The sequence below is a fragment of the Staurois parvus genome, unplaced genomic scaffold (genome assembly GCF_062004578.1).
Source record: "Staurois parvus isolate SC_StPar_1 unplaced genomic scaffold, SC_StPar_1.0 ptg001462l, whole genome shotgun sequence".
Classification (NCBI taxonomy): domain Eukaryota; kingdom Metazoa; phylum Chordata; class Amphibia; order Anura; family Ranidae; genus Staurois; species Staurois parvus.
Window position 1 is genome coordinate 141,349 of NW_028319258.1, and position 27,759 is coordinate 169,107.

The following is a 27,759-nucleotide window of genomic DNA, read 5'->3' on the forward strand; positions in this document are numbered from 1 at the left end:
AAAATAAGAAAAAACAGCATTTGTGCTTGCTTGTGATTGGATGATGGAAGTCAGCAGAGCTTCTGCTCATTTACTAAGCTCTGGAGCCACTGCACTTTTCAGAGTGCACAGACTGTTTGCCTTTAGTAAATCAACCCCTTAGCCTATTATTTTTATGTTTCCTGACAAATAATGCAAACTTTAAGTTTACTGACCTGTCTGATAACAGCCTGTTTACCCCTTTTGATCCTGACTGTATATTTTATATGTATACACACACACTTTTATTTTTTTCTCATTTCCTCAGGACTGGCTGAGCTGGCAAAAATTTACACTGAAGCCATAAACTGCTCTAATGTTGCCTGTTTGGAGCAAGCAGTGATTTCCCTGGCTGAGAAAGAGAACCAAGCGGCCATCCAGGAAGCCGTGAAGCACTATGAGGACAAGATGAAGACAGTAGAGCTGCCCACTGAAACACTCAGCCAATTCCTGGAACTGAGCACAGAGTATGAAGATGAAGCTCGGCAGATATTCTTGAGCAGATCTTTCAAAGATACAGATCACAAATTCCTTCAGGAATTCATAGTGAGATTTGGTGTTGTTGATACGTATGATGTTGTAGCTTAAAATAAGCAATATTTCATAATAGCACAAAGTTTTTATAATTCATTAGACAGAAGTATCTCCTCCCAAATAAACATAAATGATTCTCTATCATTGGAAGTTCAGTGGGAGGAATAGTGCCCCATCGTTGGTATCAGTGGGAGGAATAGTGCCCCATCATTGGTGTCAGTGGGAGGAATAGTGCCCCATCATTGGTATCAGTGGGAGGAATAGTGCTCCATCATTGGTGTCAGTGGGAGGAATAGTGCCCCATCATTGGTATCAGTGGGAGGAATAGTGCCCCATCATTGGTATCAGTGGGAGGAATAGTGCCCCATCATTGGTATCAGTGGGAGGAATAGTGCCCCATCATTGGTGTCAGTGGGAGGAATAGTGCCCCATCATTGGTGTCAGTGGGAGGAATAGTGCCCCATCATTGGTGTCAGTGGGAGGAATAGTGCCCCATCATTGGTGTCAGTGGGAGGAATAGTGCCCCATCATTGGTGTCAGTGGGAGGAATAGTGCCCCATCATTGGTGTCAGTGGGAGGAATAGTGCCCCATCATTGGTGTCAGTGGGAGGAATAGTGCCCCATCATTGGTGTTAGTGGGAGGAATAGTGCCCCATCATTGGTATCAGTGAGAGGAATAGTGCCCCATCATTGGTATGAGTGGGAGGAATAGTGCCCCATCATTGGTGTCAGTGGAATGAATAGTACCCCATCATTGGTGTCAGTGGGAGGAATAGTGCCCCATCATTGGTATCAGTGGGAGGAAAAGTGCCCCATCGTCGGTATTAGTTGGAGGAATAGTGCCCCATCATTGGTGTCAGTGGGAGGAAAAGTGCCCCATCGTCGGTATTAGTTGGAGGAATAGTGCCCCATCATCAGTGTTAGTGGGAGGAATAATGCCTCACTATCACTTCCCCAACCACCTTCTGGATATCTCCTTCCAGGGGTTAGCTGGGGCATGATAAATATTCATCTGATCATTTGAATCTCCTGGTCCTATGCTCTGGATACTTCTTTCAGAGGCAGGTAGTAGTAATCAGACGCTCAGCTCAGGAAATCCTGAACAGATCAGCACAATCAATAACTGTTCCATTCAGTACAATGAAGCCAAAAGCTAAATTTATCTATAAGGCTAACTAGAAACAGGATGCTACTTGGAAGAATCGGGACCTCCTTCCTCCTGCCGGTGACCCCTCTAGTGATATAAAGATCTATGTAGAGGAATCAGGACCTCCTTCCTCCTGCCGGTGACCCCTCTAGTGATATAAAGATCTATATAGAGGGATCAGGACCTCCTTCCTCCTGCTGGTGACCCCTCTAGTGATATAAAGATCTATATAGATGAATCAGGACCTCCTTCCTCCTGCTGGTGACCCCTCTAGTGATATAAAGATCTATATAGAGGAATCGGGACCTCCTTCCTCCTGTTGGTGACCCCTCTAGTGATATAAAGATCTATATAGAGGGATCAGGACCTCCTTCCTCCTGCTGGTGACCCCTCTAGTGATATAAAGATCTATATAGGGGGATCAGGACCTCATGCCTCCTGATGGTGACCCCACTAGTGATATAAAGATCTATATAGAGGAATCAGGACCTCCTTCCTCCTGCCTGGGACCCCTCTAGTGATATAAAGATCTATATGGAGGAATCAGGACCTCCTTCCTCCTGCCTGGGACCCCTCTAGTGATATAAAGATCTATATAGAGGAATCGGGACCTCCTTCCTCCTGCTGGTGACCCCTCTAATGATATAAAGATCTATATAGAGGAATCGGGACCTCCTTCCTCCTGCTGGTGACCCCTCTAGTGATATAAAGATCTATATAGAGGAATCGGGACCTCCTTCCTCCTGCTGGTGACCCCTCTAGTGATAGGATCTATATAGAGGGATTAGGACCTCCTTCCTCCTGATGGTGACCCCTCTAGTGATATAATGATTTATATAAAGGAATCGAGGCCTCCTTCCTCCTGCTAGTGATATAAAGATCTATATAGAAGAATCAGAAGGACCTCTTTCTTGCTGGCGGTGATCCCTCTAGTGATAACTAGAGATCTATATAGAGGAATCGGGACCTCCTTCCTCCTGCCGGTGACCCCTCTAGTGATATAAAGATCTATATAGAGGAATCAGGATGCTATGCAAGATCCCCAGTTATGAGTCTGGTTCTTCTCTTATCTTTGATCCCTTTGCTAGGGGAATCACTGGTAGAACTCTAAGCTGACACCTCAGCCTCCTGAGAGATGACCCACTCCCACTTCAGCACACAGCATGTGACTCATAGATTCAGATATGTATTTTTCTCTATGGGCCTGATGGAGGGGGATTGTCCCTTCCCTCTAATCAACTCTCAGATTACACTCAGCTCTGTGCTCTAGCTCTGCAGTTTGTGGTGCCAGATTCCCACCCCCTGTTTTCTGCTGTGTAAAATGTGTGTTTTAAAAGACTGTAGAGAAGAGAGGGCTGCAGATAAACAGATACAATCTATATAGGAGGATTTGTTTAATCTCTTTTTCAAGCCACTTCTGTACCAGTGCATTTGTATTTCTTAAAATGTATCAAATTATTTTTATCAGCTTTATCCAGTGCACTTTGATTCTTCTTTTATTGTTTAACAGGAATAAATGTATTATATTTCCCTTCTATCAGAAAAATATAAATGAGAAGAGATCAATGTTTAGCACTATGAACGATGAGAAGTCTGAGAAGAAATGTGAGGCTCTCATTAAAGAAATGTCTGAGAAGTTTGAGAAGGCTTTGTCTCAGCAAGAATACCACAAATTTGGAGGACATCGTAAATTCAAGCAAGACTTTGGAGACATAGAAGAAAACTATAATATGCAAAGAGGAAAAGGTGTAACGGTGGGTGGAATATTTATGTCATTAACCACTTGCCCCCCAGAAAGCTTTGCCCCCTTCATGATCCGGGCATTCTTTGCCCAGATCACTACAGCACTGCACTACTTTAACTGAAATTTGCTCAATCTTGCAATGCTGCACACAAAGGAAATTTATATTTTTTTTCCATATATATATATATATATATATATATATATATAGCTTTTTCTTGATGGTATTTGATCACCACTGGGTTTTAAATTTTTTATTATATAAATGAAAAAAAAAATTTAACCCCCCCAATACTTTCTACTTTCTGTCCTAAAACATCTCTACGGTGGTGGGAATAGTGCTCCCTCATTGGTGTCAGTGGTAGGAATATTGCCGCATCATTGGTGTCAGTGGGAGGAATAGTGCCCCCTCATTGATATCAATGAAAATAATAGCCACCTCATTATTGATATTAGTGGAGGAATAATGCCCCATTGTTGGTATAAGCGGGAGGAATAGTGCCCCACCATTGGTGTCAGTGGGAGGAATAATGCCTCACCATTGGTGTCAGTGGGAGGAATAGTGCTCCATCATTGGTATCAGTGGGAGGAATAGGGTCCCGTCATTGTATCAGTGGGAGGAATAGGGTCCCATCATTGGTGTCAGTGGGAGGAATAGTGCCCCATCATTGGTGTCAGTGGGAGGAATAGTCCCTTATTATTGGTGTCAGTGGGAGGAATAGTGCCTCATCAGTGGGGTCAGTGGGAGGAATAGTGTCCCATCATTGGTATCAGTGGGAGGAATAGTGTCCCATCATTGGTATCAGTGAGAGGAATAGTGCCCCATCATTGGTGTCAGTGGGAGGAATAGTGCTCCATCATTGGTGTCAGTAGGAGGAATAATGCCCCATTGTTGGTATAAGCGGGAGGAATAGTGCCCATCATTGGTGTCAGTGGGAGGAATAGTGCTCCATCATTGGTGTTAGTGGGAGGAATAGTGCCCCATCATTGGTGTCAGTGGGAGGAATAGTGCTCCATCATTGGTGTCAGTGGGAGGAATAGTGCCCCATCATTGGTGTCAGTGGGATGAATAATGCCCCACCATTGGTGTCAGTGGGAGGAATAGTGCTCCATCATTGGTGTTAGTGGGAGGAATAGTGCCCCATCATTGGTGTCAGTGGGAGGAATAGTGCCCCATCATTGGTGTCAGTGGGAGGAATAGTGTCCCATCATTGGCATCAGTGGGAGGAAAAGTGCCCCATCATTGGTGTCAGTGGGAGGAATAGTGTCCCAACATTGGCGTCGGTGGGAGGAATAGTGCCCCATCATTGGTATCAGTGGGAGGAATAGTGTCTCATCATTGGTGTCAGTGGGAGGAATAGTGTCCCAACATTGGTGTCAGTGGGAGGAATAGTGTCCCATCATTGGCGTCGGTGGGAGGAATAGTGTCCCATCATTTGTATCAGTGGAAGGAATAGTGCTTAATTATTGGTGCCAGTGCAAAAAATAGTGCCCCATCATCAGTATCAGTGGGAGGAATAGTGCCCCATCATTAGTGTCAGTGGGAAGAATAGTGTCTCTTCATTGGTGTCAGTGATGAGAATGGTGCCTCTTCATTGGTGTCAGTGGTGAGAATTCCCCATCATTGGTGGCAGTGGGGGCAATAGAGCCCCATCAATGGTTTCAGATTGAGGAATAAAGCCCCATTAATGGTGTCAGGGGGAGGAATTGTGCCCCATTCTTGGTACCAGTGGTGCCCTGACCTACTGGGCTGTATGCTCGGATAAGGGGCTGGTATGGATTTTGGAGGGGACCCCTACACCATTGTTTTAAAATTATGGCGCGGGGGTTCCCTTCAAAATCCATACCAGACCCGAAGGGCTTGGTATGGATGGGAGGAGGGACTCCACGCTGGCCCCTGTGTCCATGCTAAAACTCAAAAAAGCCTATGAAAATGGTACCAGGGGCATATCATGGGGCCCCCTACTGACCTCGGGCCCTCGGGCAGTGCCGGAGTTTCCAAATGGTCAGTCCGCCCCTAGTACAGAGTCCCCCCCAGCACAAACGCCTCTGTACAGATGCCCCTTAAACTTAGAAGGACCTTATTACTCTGGCCCCCCAGCACAAAACACATCAGTACAGACTCCACCCCCCCCTCCCCAGCACAAGTCTCTTGTTACAGAATCCCCCAGCACAAACTCCTCAGCACAGGCAAAATCCCCAGTACAGACCACTTAGTACAGGCTGACTCTCCCAGCAGAGACCCCCTGAGCACAAGCAGACCTCCATCACAATCCCTTCAGTACAGACTCCTCCATCCCCCAAGCAAAGAGTGAACCCACTAGCACAAACCCCTCAGTATGGATCCCTCCCAGCCCTATCCCCCAATACAGCCACCTAGCACAAACCCCACAGTGCAGACCCTCCCACCCAAGGGCAGACTGACCATTTGGAAACTCGGGCACCGCCCGAGGGCCCGGGGTCAGTAGGGGGCCCCATGAGATGCCCTTGGTACCTTTTTCATAGGCTTTTTTGAGTTTGGGCAAGAACACAGGGTCCCCATAATCCCCTATTGTCCAGGGGGCCCATGAGTTGTCAGTCCGCCCCTGCTCCCACCACAAAACCCTCAGCACAGAATACTCAGTACAGACTCCCCTCAGCATAGACTGACCCCCACGACATACTTACCCTCCCCCCCCCCCCCCCCCAGAACAGACTCCTCAGTACAGACCAACCCTTCCAGGACAGACAGAGCCTCTCCCCAGTGGAAAAACAAAAACCCTCTATTAAGCCCCCAAGCAGAGTCTAACCCCCCCTCTGTACAGACTGATGTCCTTGCGTTTATTCCGCCCACAAGTACTATAAGTACCCCTTAGTATCCCCCCTCTCCAGGGCAGACCCCCTCAGTACAGAAACACTTGCCCCCCTCCCCAGTACAGACATTCCATCCCTCCTTACAGAACCCCAGTGTAGATACCTCCCTCTCCAAACTCACTGATGGGTTGATCACGTACAGCGGGAGCACAGAGTGAAGGGAATTCCAGGAAGGTAAGAAGAGTGATGGGAGGAGCACGGAGGGAGAGTTTTCACTCTGCTCTCCCACTTTCCCTCAACCATTCAGTGCTGATTCCCAGGAAGCCACTGGCCAATGGACATTGGACCTAGTCATTTTTATTACTGCAATTTCAATAGTTTAGAAAGACTGGGGCAGGGGATCTTGTCGGATCCAAATGATAAATCTTGAATTTTTGACTTACTGACTTCTCACTTTTTTTCTAAGATATATTTCTGCCATTGTTCACTTTCAATAGGCAGAAGAGGTGCTCATGAATTACATAGCGTCTAAACAAGGAGCTGCAATAACTATCATACACAATGACAACGCTCTGAGCCAGAGACAGAAGCTACAGGAAGGTAAACTACTATTCATTTTCAATTACACTTTTAGTTGCCTAAAGCCATGTTTCTCAAGTAATGGGTGGCGACCCAAAAGTGGGTCAAGTGTTGCAATAAAATGTCTAGTGCCCTGACAACATAGCTTAATAAAAAGGGCCGTCCGCACTAATATATATGTTAAGACAGCCGGGAAAGCAGCTTCGTCCGGCCATAATATTTGTATTATTGCGGCCAACCGGTCCATTAAGGTGGTATGCATGGTGCACTTACAAAGCAAGCAGTCCCACAGCCCTCATGCTCACTCTTCCTTCCACCGCTGCAGTGGTGGGAGGAGGTGACCTATATCTACACTTCCTTCCAGGAGGAGGGAAGAAAAGCACCACTGGATGCCAGGGGATGACTCCACTAGGTACTTTTCTTGGGTTGTGGCTGGGTGATGGGGAGCGCTTTTGAAAATGAGTGAAAGAAAACAGGAAAGCGGTGGTGATTGGAGGGGGGGGGGGTGATTACTGCACTATCCGTTCTGGAAGGAAACCATTTGTTTACTGTTTAAAAAGTGCATATATATTGTAGAATACTGCACAACTTGTTTAGTGGAATAAATTATAATGTTTCATAAATTAAATAAAATAAAATTAAGTACTTTTTGGGTTGTGACTTAATGACCACGGACAAATGTGGGTCCTGAGGTTCCACAGGCTGAGAACCACTGGTCTAAAGACACGCTTGCATCCACTGAAATAATTGACGTTTACTTTTGGCAGTCCAGTTTGGGACTTTTAAATTTTAAAGCCTAGTTGAACCCTCACATAAAAGTCTGTGCCCCACCATTGTGTAGCACAACCCGACTGCTGCTCTCTCTGTATAAGAAGTGGTCCTTGCTGTCGTGGTCTGATATGACCCCTGTGAGTCAGTACTATAGCCTCCCACACAGCAAGCAGTGAGAGCATGAGGGTGAGGAAGGAAAAAATACTGTCATCTACTGTGGTGGTGACAGTCAAAGTGTAAGAAAAAGTTGAACCAATGGTACTAATGCAGGCCATAGACGGGGAGAAAAACGGCCGAATTTTCTTTTAAAAAATGAAAAATCGGTCGTTCAAGCGGCCGACGTTACCAGCAATGGTAAAAAAAATCGGCCGATTTTCATCCCGTCTACAGCTGGCAAAAAGTGTCCCTGCAGAGAGCTCTGCTATTTCTTTGACAGTTCTTTGACAGTTCCTTGACATTTATAGCGGCTGCAACAATGTATCTATTTGTATCCATTTAGGATACAGATGTTTTTATTCGGAAACAAATAGATACAATGTTGCAACCTCTGTAAATGTCAAGGAACTGTCAAAGAAATAGCGGAGCTCTCTGCAGGGACACTTTTTGCCGGACTGGAATTCCTTTTATTTTTCATCCTTCTTCTTCTCCTTCTTCATCATCATCCTCTTCTTCTTCTTCTTCTTCATCATCATCATCCTCTTCACCTTCTACTTCATCATCATCATCCTCTTCTTCTTCTTCTACTTCTTCATCATCCTCTTCTTCTTCTTCTTTTTCTTCATCATCATCCTCCTCTTCTTCTTCTTCATCCTCTTCTTCTTCTTCTACTTCTTCTTCGTCATCATCATCCTCTTCTTCTACTTCTTCATCATCATCATCCTCTTCTTCTTCTTCTACTTCTTCATCATCATCATCCTCCTCTTCTTCTTCTTCTTCTTCTACTTCTTCATCATCCTCCTCCTCCTCTTCTTCTTCTTCTTTTTCTTCATCATCATCCTCCTCTTCTTCTACTTCTTCATCATCATCATCATCCTCTTCTTCTTCTTCGTCATCATCATCCTCTTCTTCTTCTACTTCTTCATCATCATCATCCTCTTCTTCATCTTCATCATCATCCTCTTCTTCTTCTTCTACTTCTTCATCATCATCATCATCATCATCATCATCATCCTCTTGTTCTTCTTCTACTTCTTCTTCATCATCATCCTCTTCTTCTACATCTTTTTCTTCATCATCATCATCCTCTTCTTCTTCTTCATCGTCATCCTCTTCTTCTTCATCATCATCCTCTTCTTCTTCTTCATCATCATCTTCATCCTCTTCTTATTCCTCTTCTTCTTTTTCTTCTTTTTGTCTTCCTCTTGCAGGTCACTGCTCATGCGCAGATTTTTTATCGGCAAAAAATCGGCCGATTAGCCCATTATTGCCGCGAAAATCGGCCGATCGGCAAAATCGGCCGATTTTTTTCCAACTTTCCCGATTAAAGAAAACGGCCAAAATACCGAAAAACGGCCGAACAAATAGCCCACTAACGATCCGATTTTCGGCCGATTTTATTTTCGGCCGAAAAATCGGCCGATTTTCGACCCATCTATGGCCTGCATTAGTCTTCACTATTACGGTTTTCATCCTCTTCATGCTTTGCAGCAATATAGCATGGTAGGGTCCAGAGCATCACAATAGTATCTGCACTATATGTTATATACAGTATATCCAAACAAAGAAAGGCATCACTCAAGATGTGTGTCCACAACACCCATATACCACGTCAGATCAGAGAGCTGCTCGCCTGGCTCACGAGAACAGCAAGAAATGACGATGAGGGCCGCACACCTCCTCAGGACATTGATTGCTTTTTTATTGATGCAGTTCAAACAAAATGAAAACATCGCAGCTCAAGGAGCACAGATGAGAATAGATGTGTTTCACGCTAAACAGTGCTGACGGAGAGCACGGCCATTCATCTTCATTTCCTTATACAGTATAGTAATGATCACAGGGGATCACAGTTTATAAACTTAAAGTGGAACTGCACGGCATCTGAGCATCCCTAACCAAAAATGCTATTTAATTCATTTTTGATATTCAAAGCAAACTCCTCGATCCATCCATGTCTCCATGCTTTATTTGCTAAGAAATCATTTTGAAAAACACCTCCTGGCATTTCTGACAGTGGATATGTTGAAATCCATCTCCTCCTAGTTTAGGCATAGGCTGAGCTCAGGACCCTCCTTCCCCTCCTGAAGACTCCTGGGATGTGTGACATCATTTGCCTAGGCAAGGAAACCGGGACCTAAATGAAGGAATGCAAAAAAAAACTTTAAAATAAGTAAATATGATATACTTTCCTCTCTATTTACTAATGCTAGCAGCACAAGGAGTAAAAATAGTCCATGTTGATTGAGAGAGTGAAGTTCCACTTTAAAGTCCACTGTTTTTGGTAATGCAAGCAACAACTTGTTGTCAGCACATAACAGAGCCTTTATTATTATTATTATTATTATTATTACATCTAGTTTATATAGCGCCAAAGGGTTTGCTCAGCGCTGTACAATAGAGGGGGGGACAATACATGAAACAGTACAGCACCTACAAACAGCACACGAGGGGTTAGAGGGCCCTACTCTTTCGAGCTTACAATCTAGGAGGGAGGGGGTAGTGGTACAGGAGGAAGTGGCTGTGGGGGATGGAGTGGTAGGAGGAATGAAGGAGAGCGGCTGTTAGGTGAGGGTGGGGTAGGCTTCCCTGAAGATGTGGGTTTTCAGGGAGCGCCTGAAGGTGAGGAGGGAAGGTGACAGTCTGATGGATTGGGGTAGTGAGTTCCAGAGGATGGGGGAGGACCTGGAGAAGTCTTGCAGACGTGCGTGTGAGGAGGAGACCAGGGAGCAAGATAGAAGGAGGTCCTGTGAAGAGCGAAGGGTACGGGTAGGGTGGTACTTGGGAATCAGGTTGGTGGGGTAGTTAGGGGCAGTGTTGTGAATGGCTTTGTAGGTCAGAGTGAGTAGTTTGAATTTGATGCGTTGGGCGAAAGGGAGCCAGTGGAGGGAGAGGCAGAGGGGGGTGGCAGAGGTGGAGCGGGTGGTGAGGTGGATGAGTCTGGCCGCTGAGTTGAGGATGGTCTGAAGCAGGGAGAGCCTACACTGTGGTAGGCCGGTGAGGAGGGAGTTGCAGTAGTCAAGGCGTGAGATAATCAGGGAGTGTACGAGTAGTTTAGTGGTGTCTGGGGTAAGGAAGGAGCGTATCTTGGCGATGTTGCGGAGGTGGAGCCTGCATGTGTTTGTAAGTGATTTGACATGAGGTTGGAAGGAGAGGTTAGAGTCCAGAATGACTCCGAGGACTTTGGCTTGCGGGGCGGGATTGATGGTGGTGATGTTAGTAGTGATGGATAGGATGGGGGGGGGGGCGGGCAGGGGGGAAGACGAGAAGCTCGGTTTTGGAGAGGTTAAGCTTGAGGAAATGGAGCGACATCCAGTCAGAGATGTCGTTTAGGAGGTGAGTGATGCGGGCGGAGAATGTGGGGGTGAGGTGGGGGGTGGAGAGGTAAATTTGAGTGTCATCAGCGTAGATGTATAGTATATTACAGTATATTTATATATATATCCTTGTCTGTGAATCCCTTTTTGTGCAAAACAATGGTGACTGCGTGTGTTCCTTGCAGGTAACCATGGTTAACAGTGGAAGAACAATGATTTCAAGCACCACCCTCCTTTTAAAGCTTCTGGTCTGTTATTCTAGCTCAATCAGTATGACAGAGTGATCTCCAGCCTTGTCCTCGTCAACACTGACACCCGAGTTAACAGAGAATCACTGACATGATGTCAGCTTGTCCTTTTGTGGCAGGGCTGAAATGCAGTGGAAATGTTTTCTCGGTGGAATTAAGTTCATTTTCATGCTAAAGAGGGACGTTGCAATTAATTGCAATTCGTCTGATCACTGTTCATAACATTCTGGAGTACATACAAATTGCCATCATAAAAAGGCAGCAGGCTTTGTGAAAATTAATATTTGTGTCATTCTCAAAACTTTTGCCCACAACTGTACTGTATGTATGTATACACATGTGTGCATGTGCCCAAAAAAACAGTTTGTTTTAGTATTTTCTAAGAGTAACAAAACATTTACCAAATGGGAACAGAGCAGAATTTTTAAGGGAGACTCCTATTACAAAGCCCAGAGAGATATACTTGTTTCATTTTTAGATTTACTGGATTTTAGTCAAACTATTTTTTTTTTAATTGAATTCATCCTCTCTTCTGTTTGCCAGTTCTCTTTTTATTTCTCGTCTTTTGTTTCTGCCAGAAAAAAATACTGAAAACCAAATTGAGGAAAGGAAACAAAAAGTTCAACAACAGAAAGAAGATCAGGAGAAGCAGAAGTCAAATCAAGAGGTGGCTAGTCTGAAGCTGACTGTTGAACAGTTGAAGACAAAGATGGAAAAGGATAGAAGAAAGATGAGTGAGAAGCTACAACAAGTCATCAGTGAGAAGGAAAGGGTAATAAATAAATTTGGTTTATTTAAGTTTTTAGTTTATTAAAATATAAAATGAAAACGTATTTGCTCTTTTTGAGCAAAAAACAAAAATGTGCCCAGAATCCTAAGTAGACTATGAAGTCAATACTTGTACATTATTTTTATGTAGTATAATAAGGGCAGTTTTGGATGTGCTAATTTTGGTGCCAGAACAAGGTATCACAACCTGAATGCTTACTGATGACATCTGAGAACCTAATGGTAAGTAAATAGGTTTCCTTTTTTAACTTCAACCTAAACTCTAACCCCTAGCCTTAATTAACCTCCAAATCTACCGTATTTGCCGGCGTATAAGACGACTTTTTGACCCTTGAAAATCTTCTCAAAAGTCGGGGGTCGTCTTATACGCTGGTACACGTCAGAGGGCACTTTTTAGGGGGGCGGCGCGGTGCTGCCGCCGTCCCCCCCTTTCGACAGAAGGGACACCGGGGTGGGCAGAGGGCTGCAGTCTCTTACCTGGCTCCCACGACGATCCATCCAGGAAGCGTTGCTCCTTCAGTCATTCCGGCCACTCCCTCACTCCTGCCGCTCGGCTCCACCTCCTCACCAGTGATTGGCCGCCAGAACTGTAGCTCAGGAAAGGCACACAGGCGGCCAATCACGGGCGAGGAGGCGGAGCCGAGCGGACCCGCGAAAATCGAGTGAGGGTAAGTGTGCAGTGCAGAGGTGCTGCTGCAACCACATATGCTGGATGCAGCAGCACCATACTAGAACAGGAGTCAGCAAGTGTCATTGGTGTCAGTGGGAGGAATAGTGCCCCATCATTGGTGTCACTGATACTAATGATGGGGCATTATTCCTCCCACTGACACCAATGATGGGGCACTATTCCTCCCACTGACACCAATGATGGGGCACTATTCCTCCCACTGGACACCAATGATGGGGCACTATTCCTCCCACTGACACCAACGATGGGGCACTATTCCTCCCCCCACTGACACCAACGATGGGGCACTATTCCTCTCCCCACTGACGGAGTACTATTCCTCCCACTGACACCAATGTTGGGACACTATTCCTCCCACTGACACCAATGATGGGGCACTATTACTCCCACTGACACCAATGATGGGGCGCTATTCCTCCCACTGACACCAATGATGGGGCGCTATTCCTCCCACTGACACCAATGATGGGGCGCTATTCCTTCCACTGACACCAATGATGGGGCGCTATTCCTCCCACTGACACCAATGATGGGGCGCTATTCCTCCCACGGACACCAATGATGGGGTGCTATTCCTGCCACTGACACCAATGATGGGGCACTATTCCTCCCACTGACACTAATGAGGGGACACTATTCCTCACACACTGACACTAATGATGGGGCACCATCATTGGTGTCAATGGGAGGAATAGTGCCCCATCATTGGTGTCAGAGTGAGGAAGCGTGCCCCATCATTGGTGTCAGAGTGAGGAAGCGTGCCCCATCATTGGAATACCATACCATATTGAAATCAAATCTGATGTTTTTTAATTTTTGTTGTGCGTTGGAAGAGGGGTAGTCTTATACGGCGAGTATAGCCCAAACCCTATATTTTAACAGGAAAAGTAGGGGGTCGTCTTATACGCCGGCAAATACGGTAATCTTCACATGAGGTCCAAATGATAAACTGCTGCTATATGCATATATGATTCAGCTCCTGAGCCCCTCCGAAGGTTGTTGCTAGTGCAGGGACTCAGAAGTTAAATCCAGTTTGTGGTAGTGACCATGGTTTCATGCAAAGCCTCATGATCAGGGCCGGTGCTAGACTATTGTGCTCCCTAGGCAAGACCAGCTACTTGTATCCCCCCCAAAAAAAAGGCTGAAAGAAAATGCAGCCTGTGCAGAGATGCTTTATCACCTCCTTGCCAATTAGATAGCTAATTAGATAGTTAGATACTGGAAGGAAGTGATGTTGCGCACAGCATAGCTTCTGCTGCACCTTATTGGCTGGATACCTCTTCTTCACAGATTGGCTGAAGTTTGTAAGAGAAGGATTCGTTCCCAGCAAAACATCATCCAATCCTGCAGCAGTATGCGGAAAGTCAGCGCAGTGTCTGGGGAACAGGGCAGCCATCAGAAATTTTGGGGCCCCTTACACAGCTATAGGACTGGGCTCCAAGGGCCTGACCCCCTTACATCAGAGTTTACTCCTTTCATTAGGGTGTCCAAAGTCCATCCCCCCTCCTTTCATCAGTGTCCCCAGAGTCATCCCTCTCTTACATCAGTCGCGAAACATGTAGAGCCAACACCAGCTGAAATCGTACTAGCTCCCAATTGACATATTATATTCATTCAACTGTTCAAGATCATCTCAATCATTTGTGATCTATTATGGTACCTTTTAGTCTATACAGTTGTTGAGGAGCTGTATAATTTCAATAAATTTATGTGTTGGGTACAATTTCTTCTATTTTCAATTTGTGGTGTATACAGTATCTCCTAGAAGTGAGTCCACCCCTCACATTTTTGTAAATATTTGATTCTATCTTTTCAGGTGACAACACTGAAGAAATGACACTTTGCTACAATGTGACATAGTCAGTGTACAGCTTGTATAACATGTAAATTTGCTGTCCCCTCAAAATAACTCAACATACCGCCATTAATGTCTAAACCGCTGGCAACAAAAGTGAGTCCACTCCAAGTGACAAGGTCCAAACTGGGCCCAATTAGCCATTTTCCCTCCCTAGCCATTTTCATGTGACTCGTTAGTGTTACAAGGTCTCAGGTGTGAATGGGGAGCAGGTGTGTTACATTTGGTGTTATCGCTCTCACTCTCTCATACTGGTCACTGGAAGTTCACCATGGCACCTCATGGCAAAGAACTCTCTGAGGATCTGAAAAAAAGAATTGTTGTTCTACATAAAGATTGCCTAGGCTATACGAAGATTGCCAAGACCCTGAAACTGAGCTGCAGCACGATGGACAAGACCATACAGCGGTTTAACAGGACAGGTTCCACTCAGAACAGGCCTCGCCATGGTCCACCAAAGAAGTTGAGTGCACATGCTCAGCGTCATATCCAGAGGTTGTCTTTAGGAAATAGACGTATGAGTGCTGCCAGCAGTGCTGCAGAGGGTGAAGGGGTGGGGGGGTCTCACTGTCAGAGCTCAGACCATACGCCGCACACTGCATCAAATTGGTCTGCATGGCTGTCATCCCAGAAGGAACCCTCTTCTAAAGATGATGCACAAGAAAGCCGCAAACAGTTTGCTGAAGACAAGAAGACTAAGGACATGGATTACTGGAACCATGTCCTGTGGTCTGATGACACCAAGATCAACTGATTGGGTTCAGATGGTGTCAAGTGTGGGTAGTGGCAACCAGGTGAGGAGTACAAAGACAAGTGTGTCTTGCCTACAGTCAAGCATGGTGGTGGGAGTGTCATGGTCTGGGGCCCCATGGTGGTGGGAGTGTCATGGTCTGGGGCTGCATGAGTGCTGCCGGCTCTGGGGATCTACAGTTCATTGAGGGAACCATGAATGCCATCATGTACTGTGACATACTGAAGCAGAGTATGATCCCCTCCCTTTAGAGACTGGGCCGCAGGGCAGTATTCCAACATAATGACCCCAAAAACACCTCAAAGACGACCACTGCCTTGCTAAAGAAGCTGAGGGTAAAGATGATGGACTGGCCAAGAATGTCTCCAGACCTAAACCCTATTGAGCATTGGTGGGGCATCTGTAAATGGAAGGGGGAGGAGCACAAGGTCTCTAACATCCACCAGCTCCCTGATGTCATCATGGAGGAGTGGTTGGAGGACTCCAGAGGCAACATGTGAAGCTCTGGTGACCTCTATGCCCAAGAGGGTTAAGGCAGTGCTGGAAAATAATGGCGGCCACACAAAATATTGACACTTTGGGCCCAATTTGGACATTTTCACTTAGGGGTGGACTCACTTTTGTTGCCAACGGTTTAGACATTAATGGCTGTGTGTTGAGATATTTTGAGGGGACAGCACATTTACATGTTATATGAGCTGTACACTGACTACGTCATATTGTAGCAAAGTGTCATTTCTTCTGTGAGATACTGTAAGTGGTATCACTTTTAGGCAATACTGTTTTGTCCTTTTGTATATGTGATTCTTGTATTGAAGAGAATGAAGACTTTATTACATATCTGCTTGATGAATATATGCCTACAAAGTCCATTTAGCCCTGACCTCTCTCTCAATCATTTATAGGACGTGCCACAGTTTATGAATGGTTCATCCATAGTACCACCCTATGGATATATGCATTGGCCACTGATAGTGGAACAGTAACCATGAGAGCACGGCAAGGTATCAGTCCCGTGGTCTGCAAGGGAGTAGCTGACACCTCGCTGGAAGGACATCAGGAAACAGAGCAGCTGGGAGCAGGCAGGTGGCACAGCAGGGCAGGCTGGCAGCAGGCAGATGGCAATGAAGAGTAGACTGGTAGCAGACAGGCTGGCAGCAGGCAGATGACACAGTAGAGCAGGCTGGTAGCAGAGAGGCTGGCAGTAGGCAGATGGCACAGCAGGGCAGGCTGGTAAAAGACAGATGGTACAGCAGGGCAGGCTGGTAGCAGACAGGCTGGCAGCAGGCAGATGACACAGCAGAACAGGCTGGTAGCAGACAGGCTGGCAGCAGGCAGAGAGCAATGCAGAGCAGGCTAGTAGCAGACAGGCTGGCAGATGGCACAGCAGGGCAGGCTGGTAAAAGGCAGATGGCACAGCAGGGCAGGCTGGTAGAAGACAGGCTGGCAGCAGGCAGATAGCAATGCAGAGCAGGCTAGTAGCAGACAGGCTGGCAGCAGGCAGATGGCACAGCAGTGCAGGCTGGTAAAAGGCAGATGGTGCAGCAGGGCAGGCTGGTAGCAGACAGGCTGGTAGCAGACAGATGGCACAGCAGGGCAGGCTGGTAGAAGACAGGCTGGAAGCAGGCAGATAGCAATGCAGAGCAGGCTAGTAGCAGACAGGCTGGCAGCAGGCAGATGGCACTACAGGGCAGGCTGATAAAAAGCAGGGTGGATGAGCAGTATGCAGGGTCGGACAAGCTGGGTCGGTAGCAGATGGGCAGATAAAGCATAAATGGCAGGCAGGAGAGAAGTCGGGTCACAGGTCAGTGTCAGCAACGGTAGAGGCAGATCAGACAGAGGCAGATTCCGGAGAACAAGCCGAGGTTAGTGCAGGTAGCATTCAAATGTGGTCAGGTCAATCACAGGAATCAAGTACAGGAACAGGTGAAGGAACACAGGAAGAGCTAGTAGCCCAGCTGCTGCACTTAAATAGGTCACTTGGCTCCAGTATCAGTGGCGCCTTGGAGCTTCCCTTGCACTATGGTCAGCGCGTCCCTGACACTGTTCTTCCTTGGCAGCAGAAGTTGGCCTGCTCTCTGCTGTGGGAGGCTTTATTCAGTTGGTAGAAACAGTATTGGAATGCAGTTTGAGTTATTTGCAATAACTTGACTATGATAACTTCACTCAGTCTCAGAGCAATCATTTGCAGCTATGAATAGTGGGCAGAAGAGCTTCTGTCACCTCTTTAAGGCAATCTTGGCACATTATTTCCCTTGTAAATGCAGCTGCACCCAGGATTCACAGCAGTTCCTTGAAGCTAAGCATAGTGGGCAGGAGAGCTTCTATCTGCCTGTTTATGGTAGTCCTGACACAGACTTTAGGCCATAGGGTTGGAGTTCTCAGTATGGAAGAGGATTTTCTATATCCTAGACTGGACTTCTGGTGTGTTTCTCATGTATATTCCTGTCAGTGGGACGGGCTGGGCTCCTTAGCTGAGGGAGAGGTCCATTAGCACCTGAATGCATACTTTTAGTAGTAAAAATATCTACCTGGACTGATGGTCCTTACTTATAGGAACCATGTAGATCTTTGTTATGCAGTGAGCTCATAGTGCAGGGGAGCTGCAACACTAACATTTAGTCAAGTAAAATAATAATGCAGCACTGAGACATAAGCAAGGGCATATATATCTGCTAGTTATCAAGAAATGACCCTCAGGGTTTGTGGATATGGGCGTGCTGGCATGCAGTCCCATCCTATGAATGCCCTATCTATAAGCCTCTGGGTCTTTAAACCCATGTTTCCCAACTTTTATGCTTGCCTCCAACTCCTGGCAACATCTCACCTCGCCCATTTCCAAGATGGCTTTCAGGCAGTCTTGGCCAAAATGGCAAGTGGGGGAGTACTTGCCCAAACCAAAGATGGCTGTCATGTGAGCTCTATCCACTTCACATGTTCAGCATAACACATTATTCACTTGAATGAAAACGCTTAGCTTTTCCTTCCACAATTGCTACTAGAATGGACACTGGGACACAATGCAGCTGCAGTCCATCTGAGAGGAGATGTAACACACAACTTATGAGGACATTCACAGATAAATTCACCAAGAAAAAAAAACATACTTATCTTGGAAATGCGGTGTCACAGTTTCATTGATCCACTCACTTCTGGGAGGCAGGCTCCAGACATGGACAGCATTTTTAAGTGCCCTGGCTGCACTGCTGTATGTGGGGATAGTTAGCAAAAAATCCATAGAAGGGGTTCCCTGACTTGTGAGATCATTTAGCATCCCAAGGTCAGGGACTGCCAGGGGCGGACTGATCATTTGGAAACTCGGGCACTGCCCGAGGGCCCGGGGTCAGTAGGGGGCCCCATGAGATGCCCCTGGTACCTTTTTCATAGGCTTTTTTGAGTTTGGGCAAGGACACAGGGGCCCCATGATCCCCTACTGCCCGGTGGCCCCATGAGTTGTCAGTCCACCCCTGCCTGGTACCTTTTTCATAGGCTTTTTTGAGTTCGGGCAAGGACACAGGGGCCCCATGATCCCCTATTGCCCGGGGGCCCCATGAGTTGTCAGTCCGCCCCTGGGGACTGCGCTATAGGAGAGGTTGAACCTGCGCAGAAAACCACCAAAGGTGGCAGGTAAGGGTTTCTTCTCTTCACTCTGACTGTGAGTTCCATGAGGACAATAAAGGGAATAGGCTCTTGTGTGGGCGTTAAATCTTTCTAGCTTTGCACTGGTACTGGGGATGGAAATAGGAGAAACTACCACCACATGTATGCTGCCATGTTGGCGGCAGGAATAAAAAATTACAACAGTTCCTGATTATGTTTGTAAACAAAGTGGACAGGGAATCCCAAGTTTTAGCTACCTAACAATCTCATCCCACTTAGGAAAGAGACTAACAGACACAACTGACACTGCAACAATGGAATAAGAAATGCATTACATATGCAAAACATCAATATGCATGGAATATCCAATCCAGTTTCAAGATCCTTGCATGCTGGTTTAGGAAATCGCAAATCCTGCACCTCATGATCTCTGTGATATCTGACTTGTGCTGGAGATGTGGAGCAGCACCTGGAAATACTTTGCATATTTTCTGGTCTTGCCTATCTCTGCAACAATTTTGGGCAGAGGTGCGCCACGTCTATAAAAAATGCAGTTTCCATTACCAGATGGCCCAGCATTCTGTTTCTTCCACCATAATACAATTTATAAGCACCACGCTTTAGAAGTAGTTAAAAGGAACTTCACTATGTGTACAAGTAAATATTTGAACTCAGCAAACAATACTTTTATGAATGTGTTCCCAAATGCAAATAACACTGGTAAGTCCTCCTGCACACGTGACGTTTTTACAGCGGTTGTTTTTAGCTTTTGACATTTTTTTCTACAGCCGGTAAAAACCCCCCCGCATGTTATCCTATGTGTCCATCCCCGGCGTGTTATCCTATGTGTCCATCCCCGGCGTGTTCTCCTATGTGTCCATCCCCGGCATGTTATCCTATGTGTCCATCCCCGGCATGTTATCCTATGTGTCCATCCCCGGCGTGTTATCCTATGTGTCCATCCCCGGCGTGTTCTCCTATGTGTCCATCCCCGGCATGTTATCCTATGTGTCCATCCCCGGCGTGTTATCCTATGTGTCCATCCCCGGCGTGTTCTCCTATGTGTCCATCCCCGGCATGTTATCCTATGTGTCCATCCCCGGCGTGTTATCCTATGTGTCCATCCCCGGCATGTTATCCTGTGTGTCCATCCCCGGCATGTTATCCTATGTGTGTCCATCCCCGGCATGTTATCCTATGTGTCCATCCCCGGCGTGTTATCCTATGTGTCCATCCCCGGCATGTTATCCTAGGTGTCCATCCCCGGCATGTTATCCTATGTGTCCATCCCCGGCGTGTTATCCTATGTGTCCATCCCCGGCATGTTATCCTATGTGTCCATCCCCGGCGTGTTATCCTATGTGTCCATCCCCAGCATGTTCTACTATGTGTCCATCCCCAGCGTGTTATCCTATGTGTCCATCCCCGGCGTGTTATCCTATGTGTCCATCCCCGGCGTGTTATCCTATGTGTGCATCCCTGGCATGTTATCCTATGTGTCCATCCCCGGCATGTTATCCTATGTGTCCATCCCCGGCGTGTTATCCTATGTGTCCATCCCCGGCGTGTTATCCTATGTGTCCATCCCCGGCGTGTTATCCTATGTGTCCATCCCCGGCATGTTATCCTATGTGTCCATCCCCGGCATGTTATCCTATGTGTCCATCCCCGGCATGTTATCCTATGTGTCCATCCCCGGCACGTTATCCTATGTGTCCATCCCCGTCATGTTATCCTATGTGTCCATCCCCGGTACGTTCTCCTGTGCGTCCATCCCCGGCACGTTCTCCTGTGTGCCCATCCCCGTCATGTTCTCCTGTGCGTCCATCCCCGGCACGTTCTCCTGTGTGTCCATTCCCGGCATGTTATCCTATGTGTCCATCCCCGGCATGTTATCCTATGTGTCCATCCCCCCCATGTTATCCTATGTGTCCATCCTCGGCATGTTATCCTATGTGTCCATCCCCGGCATGTTCCCCTATGTGTCCATCCCCGGCATGTTATCCTATGTGTCCATCCCCGGCATGTTATTCTGTATGTCCATCCCCGGCATGTTATCCTATGTGTCCATCCCCGGCATGTTATTCTGTATGTCCATCCCCGGCACGTTCTCCTATGTGTCCATCCCCAGCACGTTCTCCTATGTGTCCATCCCCGGCACGTTCTCCTATGTGTCCATCCCCGGCACGTTATCCTATGTGTCCATCCCCGGCACGTTATCCTATGTGTCCATCCCCGGCACGTTATCCTATGTGTCCAGGACTAGTAGGTTTCTAGAGGTGTTTTTTTAGCTGTAAAAATGCTCTAATGCTGAAAAACACAGCAAAACGTTGCAAACTGGTGTTTTTGGACATTTTGTTGACCCCCCCCAAATTTTTCTGTTGGTTAAAAAAAAAACGCAATTGCCACTAAACGCAGCAAAACACTGCTAAATGCTAATGCAGAAACTCTAAAGAAAAGCTGAAAAACTCACGTTTTGTAGCATGACTTTACACAGCTAACCTTATCTGAGTTATCAAAACGTCCCGGGTGCATGAGGACTAACTGTGAAAAGAAAATCCCACTGTTGCCACCTTCTGCTAATAGAAATGTTGACCAACACACCTGACCTCTAATGAGTAATCAGATATGAAGTGGTACTGTAGGACACTCCATAGCACCGCTGGAGTGGACTGTGCTTTATATCTATATGTGACTTGTTCTATTCATTTAGATTTGTGTACATTTTTAATTGCATGGATTTGCTATATTGATAGGTTGTTTGGAGTGATTTTATGTATTTGGATTGTCCTACTGCACCGCCTCATATCTCATTACTCATTATAGGTCAGGTGTGTTGGTCAACATTGCACCATAAGGCCCCTTTCACACTGAAGGACCGTTTGGGTTCACCTGTCAGTTTTTCAGGCAGACCCAATTGGACCATGCATAGCTCTCTATGGAGAGGCAGATGTGCCCGCATTTATTCTGGTCTGCTAAAAACAGACTGTTGGGGATCTGTTGCCCGTCCATCCAGCGTATTGGGTGGGGTGACAGTTGGATGGAAATGGACAGGCAGTCTGTTGCCATTCGACCACCCTTTAGAGGACAGTGGGCTGTGTCTGCTCTGCATAGAGGAGTGGACACGGACCTGTCATCTGCCTGCTCAGCGGGGATCAGTGGACAGATCCCTCGCTGAGCATGTAGATCTGCTTGGTGGAGTCTGCCCTATCTGAAAGGGGCCTAATACTATTCCACAGAAGACATATGAGATTCATCCTCCCTCATCTGATTAATGTACTGTAAGCAGGAGTTGCATCTCATAACTGTGGAATCAGCCTTATGCCCCTTACATTGCCCTAGGAATAGCCAAAATAAATTAAATCAAACAAATGGAAGATCTTATTGCGTAGACTAGAGGGACTTATGGCAGATTTTTTTGGACTTGGTTCGAATTGATTGAGTTTTCTACTACCCCTGAATATGAAGCCCTCATGTGTCCCACCCAGGGGCGGACTGACAACTCACGGGGCCCCCGGGCAATAGGGGATCATGGGGCCCCTGTATCCTTGCCCAAACTCAAAAAAGCCTATGAAAAAGGTACCAGGGGCATCTCATGGGGCCCCCTACTGACCCCGGGCCCTCGGGGCTCGGTCAGTCCGCCCCTGGTTCCACCCATTTTTTTTCTTTCGTTCTCAGTTTTCTGGACCTTTCACCCTTTTCCCCTCTCTAACTTTCCCATATTTTTCTCTCTCCCTTCCTTTCTAAGGCTACTTTCACACTGATCCACTGCAAAAACACGCATATGTGTTTTTGCAGCACATTTACTGTGCTTTTGTCACACTTTCTGAGAGGTTTTTAAAGGACACGTGACTTTAAAGCTGTACCAAAAACCCTTCTCAGAGGTGTTTTTCAGGCGCTTCTCAGGCACACATGGCAAATGAGGTTTAACGTTGATAAATGTAAGGTTCTGCACTTGGGGGCTAAGATGCATCATACATACTAGGGGAGTACAACTGGGGGGGGATCAATGGTGGAGAAGGATCTGGGGGTTCTGGTATATCGCAAACTTAATAATGGCAGCAATGCCAAGCTGTGGGTTCTAAAGCGAGCAAACTCCTCTCTTGTATTAGGAGAGGTATAGACTCCAGAGAGAGATATCATTATCCCCCAATGGGTACAAATCATTAGTAACACCTCATCTGGAATATGCAGTTCAGTTTTGGGCTCCAATTCACAAAAAGAACATTGGGGAACTGGAGAAAGTGCAGAGAAGGGCAACCAAACTGATACGAGGCATGGAGGAGATCAGCTATGAGGAGAGATTAGAGGAACTGAATTTATTCTCTACTGAGAAGAGGAGATTAAGGGGGGATATGATCACCATGTATAATACATAAGGGGGGATATGATCTCCATGTATAATACATAAGGGGGATATGATCACCATGTATAATACATAAGGGGGGATATGATCTCCATGTATAATACATAAGGGGGGATATGATCTCCATGTATAATACATAAGGGGGGATATGATCTCCATGTATAATACATAAGGGGGATATGATCTCCATGTATAATACATAAGGGGGATATGATCTCCATGTATAATACATAAGGGGGGATATGATCTCCATGTATAATACATAAGGGGGATATGATCTCCATGTATAATACTTAAGGGGGATATGATCTCTATGTATAATACATAAGGGGGATATGATCACGATGTATAATACATAAGGGGGGGATATGATCACCATGTATAATACATAAGGGGGGGATATGATCTCCATGTATAATACATAAGGGGGATATGATCACGATGTATAATACATAAGGGGGGGATATGATCACGATGTATAATACATAAGGGGGGGGATATGATCTCCATGTATAATACATAAGGGGGGATATGATCACGATGTATAATACATAAGGGGGGGATATGATCACCATGTATAATACATAAGGGGGGGATATGATCTCCATGTATAATACATAAGGGGGGGATATGATCACGATGTATAATACATAAGGGGGGGTATGATCTCCATGTATAATACATAAGGGGGGATATGATCACGATGTATAATACATAAGGGGGGGATATGATCTCCATGTATAATACATAAGGGGGATATGATCTCCATGTATAATACATAAGGGGGGGATATGATCTCCATGTATAATACATAAGGGGGATATGATCTCCATGTATAATACATAAGGGGGATATGATCTCCATGTATAATACATAAGGGGGGATATGATCTCCATGTATAATACATAAGGGGGGATATGATCTCCATGTATAATACATAAGGGGGATATGATCTCCATGTATAATACATAAGGGGGGATATGATCTCCATGTATAAATACATAAGGGGGGGATATGATCTCCATGTATAATACATAAGGGGGATATGATCTCCATGTATAAATACATCAGTGGTTCATATAGTGAACTCGGTGTAGAGTTCTTCACCCTGAGGTCATCACAGAGGACAAGGGGGCGCTCTTTACGTCTGGAGGAAATTTAATCTCTAAACATGGAAAGGCTTCTTCACAGTGAGAGCTGTGAGAATGGAGAATAGACTCCCTCAAGAGTTGGTTGTGGCCAGCTCAGTGGATTGCTGTAGGAAAGTCCCGGATTCTTTTTTGGATACACAGAATATAACTGGATATAACATTTAGGCTTATAACTTTTTTTTTTTTTAAGGTTGAACTGGATGGACTTTTGTCTTTTTTTTTTAGCCAGACTAACTATGTAACTATGTAGCTATGTTAGTGCCTTATCTGCAATAAATTAGCCCCAGAATCTGTGTCATTAATATGTGTTCAGTTTTAAAGGAATGAATTGGCAACCCTAGCTAGCCAGGAGAGAGCCTGATGTGCTAGCCTGCCCACTGTCTACTGCTCTATCCTGCTGTCAGTCCGCATTGGCAGGACAGAGCACTGCAGCAGGCTGGTGGGGGGGACATGAATAAGTAAAATACATTTTTTTTCGAAAAGTACCATTTTTAAAGGGGCAGTCATTTTTCATTGCTTAAAGTGATTCTAGAGGTTATTTATTTATTTTTTGGGGAAAATAACAAACATGTCCATACTTACCTGCTGTGTGCAGTGGGTTTGCAGAGATCCGCCTGGATCCACCTCTTCTTGGGTCCCCCGCAGGCTCTCTTGGCTCCTCCCTTCTCCGTGTGTCCATTCACACACGGAGTTGTGGCTTGACCCCTCCTCCCCCTCTCTCCTCATTGGCTTACTGGCTGTGATTGACAGCTGTGGGAGCCAATGGCTCCCGCTTGCTGTCTCAGTCAATGAGGAGGCAGAGACCTGGAACTGCCGAGGCTGTCATCCCCATCACTGGATCACGATGAGGCTCAGGTAAGTATTGAGGAGGCTGGGGGCACTGCTGAACACAAAACGTTTTATTACCTTCACCCATAGAATGCATGCAACTTTCAACCTTTACCAATTTAAAGTTAAAATAAAATAAAAGTTCCTTTAAATATCATGCTGGGGGTCCCCTTAAACTACCTGCAAAGTTGCACATCTGTACAATGTATAGAACCCGCTGCAGCAGGACTGACATTTAAACGAAAAAAAAAAAAAACCACACAGCATCTGGTAGGAAGGGTAGAAGAGACCCCAAAGTAAAAAAAAAAAATGTGTGGTGTTCCCCCTTTTTAACATTATTATTATTTATTTTCAATTTTTTGGGGGGAGAGTATTCTCCCCTCTGTCTTAGGCAGTGTCCAACAACACACTATACAAGGCTGCTGTTTAAGCAGCCTTATATAGTGTGGGGCGTGGACTTAGTCATGAGCCATGATTGGCCAAAGTCACAGTGACTTTGGCCAATCATGGCTCTCTCAGTGCATTGTACTGTGATTGACCAAAGCATTGCACCTGACTTGTGGTCAGCGCAGTGCATTATGGGGCTCTTTCCATTTGTGTGTTTGGCAATCACATGAACAGCTGATGTTCGAGTCAAAGGTCGAGCCCATTCCAAGTGGTGAACATGAGGTTTGCATATTGCAGTTATAGGTCCAAAAATATCTCTGCAATCTGTGGCTGCTTTCTAAAGAAAACTGTGCATGCCCTCTGTACGTATGCACTGGGAATGTGTTTGGTTGATTTAGGCTACATTCACATGAGCATAAACGTATAGGCTCCATTCACACTTCTGCAACTCCAAAAGTCCAGCAACTTTGCAGTGCAACTTTGAGGGAACTTTGGATGGGTGCGACTTTTGCTTTGACCGATGATAATATACAACTGTTGCATGTATAACATTCAGGTGTGCCTTTCGTACGACTTTTGAGGGTTTATTATTATTATTATTATTATACAGTATTTATATAGCGCTAAAAGGTTTGCTCAGCGCTGTACATTATAGTGGGGCACAGAACATGAGACAATACAGTAACAAAACAAAACACAAGGGGTTCAAGGGCCCTGCTCCTTGGAGCTTACAATCTAGGAGGCAGGGGATAGTGGTACAGGAGGAAATGGCTGTGGGGGATGGAGTGGTAGGAGGAGTGGAGGAGATCGGCTGTTAGGTGTGGGCGGGGTAGGCTTCCCTGAAGAGATGGGTTTTAAGGGTGCGCCTAAAGGTGAGGAGGGTAGGTGACAGTCTAATGGTTTGGGGAAGTGAGTTCCAGAGGATGGGGGAAGTCCTGAAGAAGTCCTGGAGTTGGGCATGGGAGGAGGAGACCAGGGAACTGGAGAGTAGGAGGTCTTGTGAAGAGCGAAGAGTACATTTACATTGCAGTCTATAGCACTCAAGTCTCATGAAAGTCTTGCCATATTAGTGCAGGAACCTTTTTAAAATCGCTCTAAGTGACTGTAAGTCACACATATTTGAACGGTTGTCATTGAAAAACATGTCATGTGACAAGCGTCCAAAGTCGCATGACAAGTGTGAATGGAGCACATTTTATTCTAGCACATTCCAATACCTGCATCTGGCATACCTGTATACATGGAGAGACTCAGATTTGTGGATTTTGTGCTATGGCTCTGAACACAATGTATGTTTGTACACCTGTGTGAATGTCTCCATTGAAAACATGTACTTTTATTGATAATTCTACTGATTGTTAATGTTGTTTCAGGAACGGGATTTATACCAGAAGCAGGGAGAAATGAAGCAAGTCATTATAATGGAAAACCAAATTGGAGTTATCAAAGAGGAGGTAAAAGGTCTGTTCACTCGAATAGGGGAAGCTATCGACTATGTGATAGAGAAAGCATTACCTTGGTTGATATTGGGAGCCCTAGTAATATTGTGACCGTAGAGCCCCAGCACCCTTTCTTTGTGGCAGCTGATAGTTTCAACTAGGTCCATAGTGCAATTGATTGTAAAGTGTATATCCAGCTAAAACCTGAGACTTTGCTGCCACAAGGGATCCAGCTTCATATTTTCCTTGTCTCAAGAATTGCCACTTTTAGACCACTCTTGGTCCTGATATGTCTATCAAAACTTCAGTATAATAAAACTGCTTCATTCTCTTGTTTCTCTTTCTTGACCATAAGATGTAGTGTGAAGATGTACAGATATGCACAGGTGAATAGACATCAAAGAAGAAAACTGACATGTTTTACACAAAGTGCCTAATCGTAAGAATAATACATACATCTGGCTGATCACTGTATTAGTGTCACTGGTGATGCCAGCGGCAGTTAGTCAGTCCCCCCAGCGTCAGTTTGTGTCTGATTGCCTGCTGCACTGTTGCATCCCATTTTAAATCGTTGATCACAGCCATTAGTAGTATACAT

At 45.8% G+C, this 27,759-nt stretch overlaps 1 protein-coding gene across 2 annotated transcripts in view; it reads left to right on the top strand.

The window, feature by feature from the left end:
• Window positions 1–27,491, top strand: part of LOC149435830 (guanylate-binding protein 1-like) — a 113,725-nt gene extending 86,234 nt beyond the window's left edge. For both annotated transcript variants that reach the window (XM_089662379.1, XM_089662378.1), the window contains exons 7-11: window positions 287–564; window positions 3,241–3,453; window positions 6,731–6,833; window positions 11,883–12,076; window positions 27,096–27,491. In XM_089662379.1, the coding sequence (XP_089518505.1) occupies window positions 287–564; window positions 3,241–3,453; window positions 6,731–6,833; window positions 11,883–12,076; window positions 27,096–27,272 (965 nt within the window). In that variant the 3' untranslated portion in view covers window positions 27,273–27,491. The remainder of the gene's footprint in view (window positions 1–286; window positions 565–3,240; window positions 3,454–6,730; window positions 6,834–11,882; window positions 12,077–27,095) is intronic.
• The last annotated feature ends 268 nt before the right edge of the window (window positions 27,492–27,759 follow it).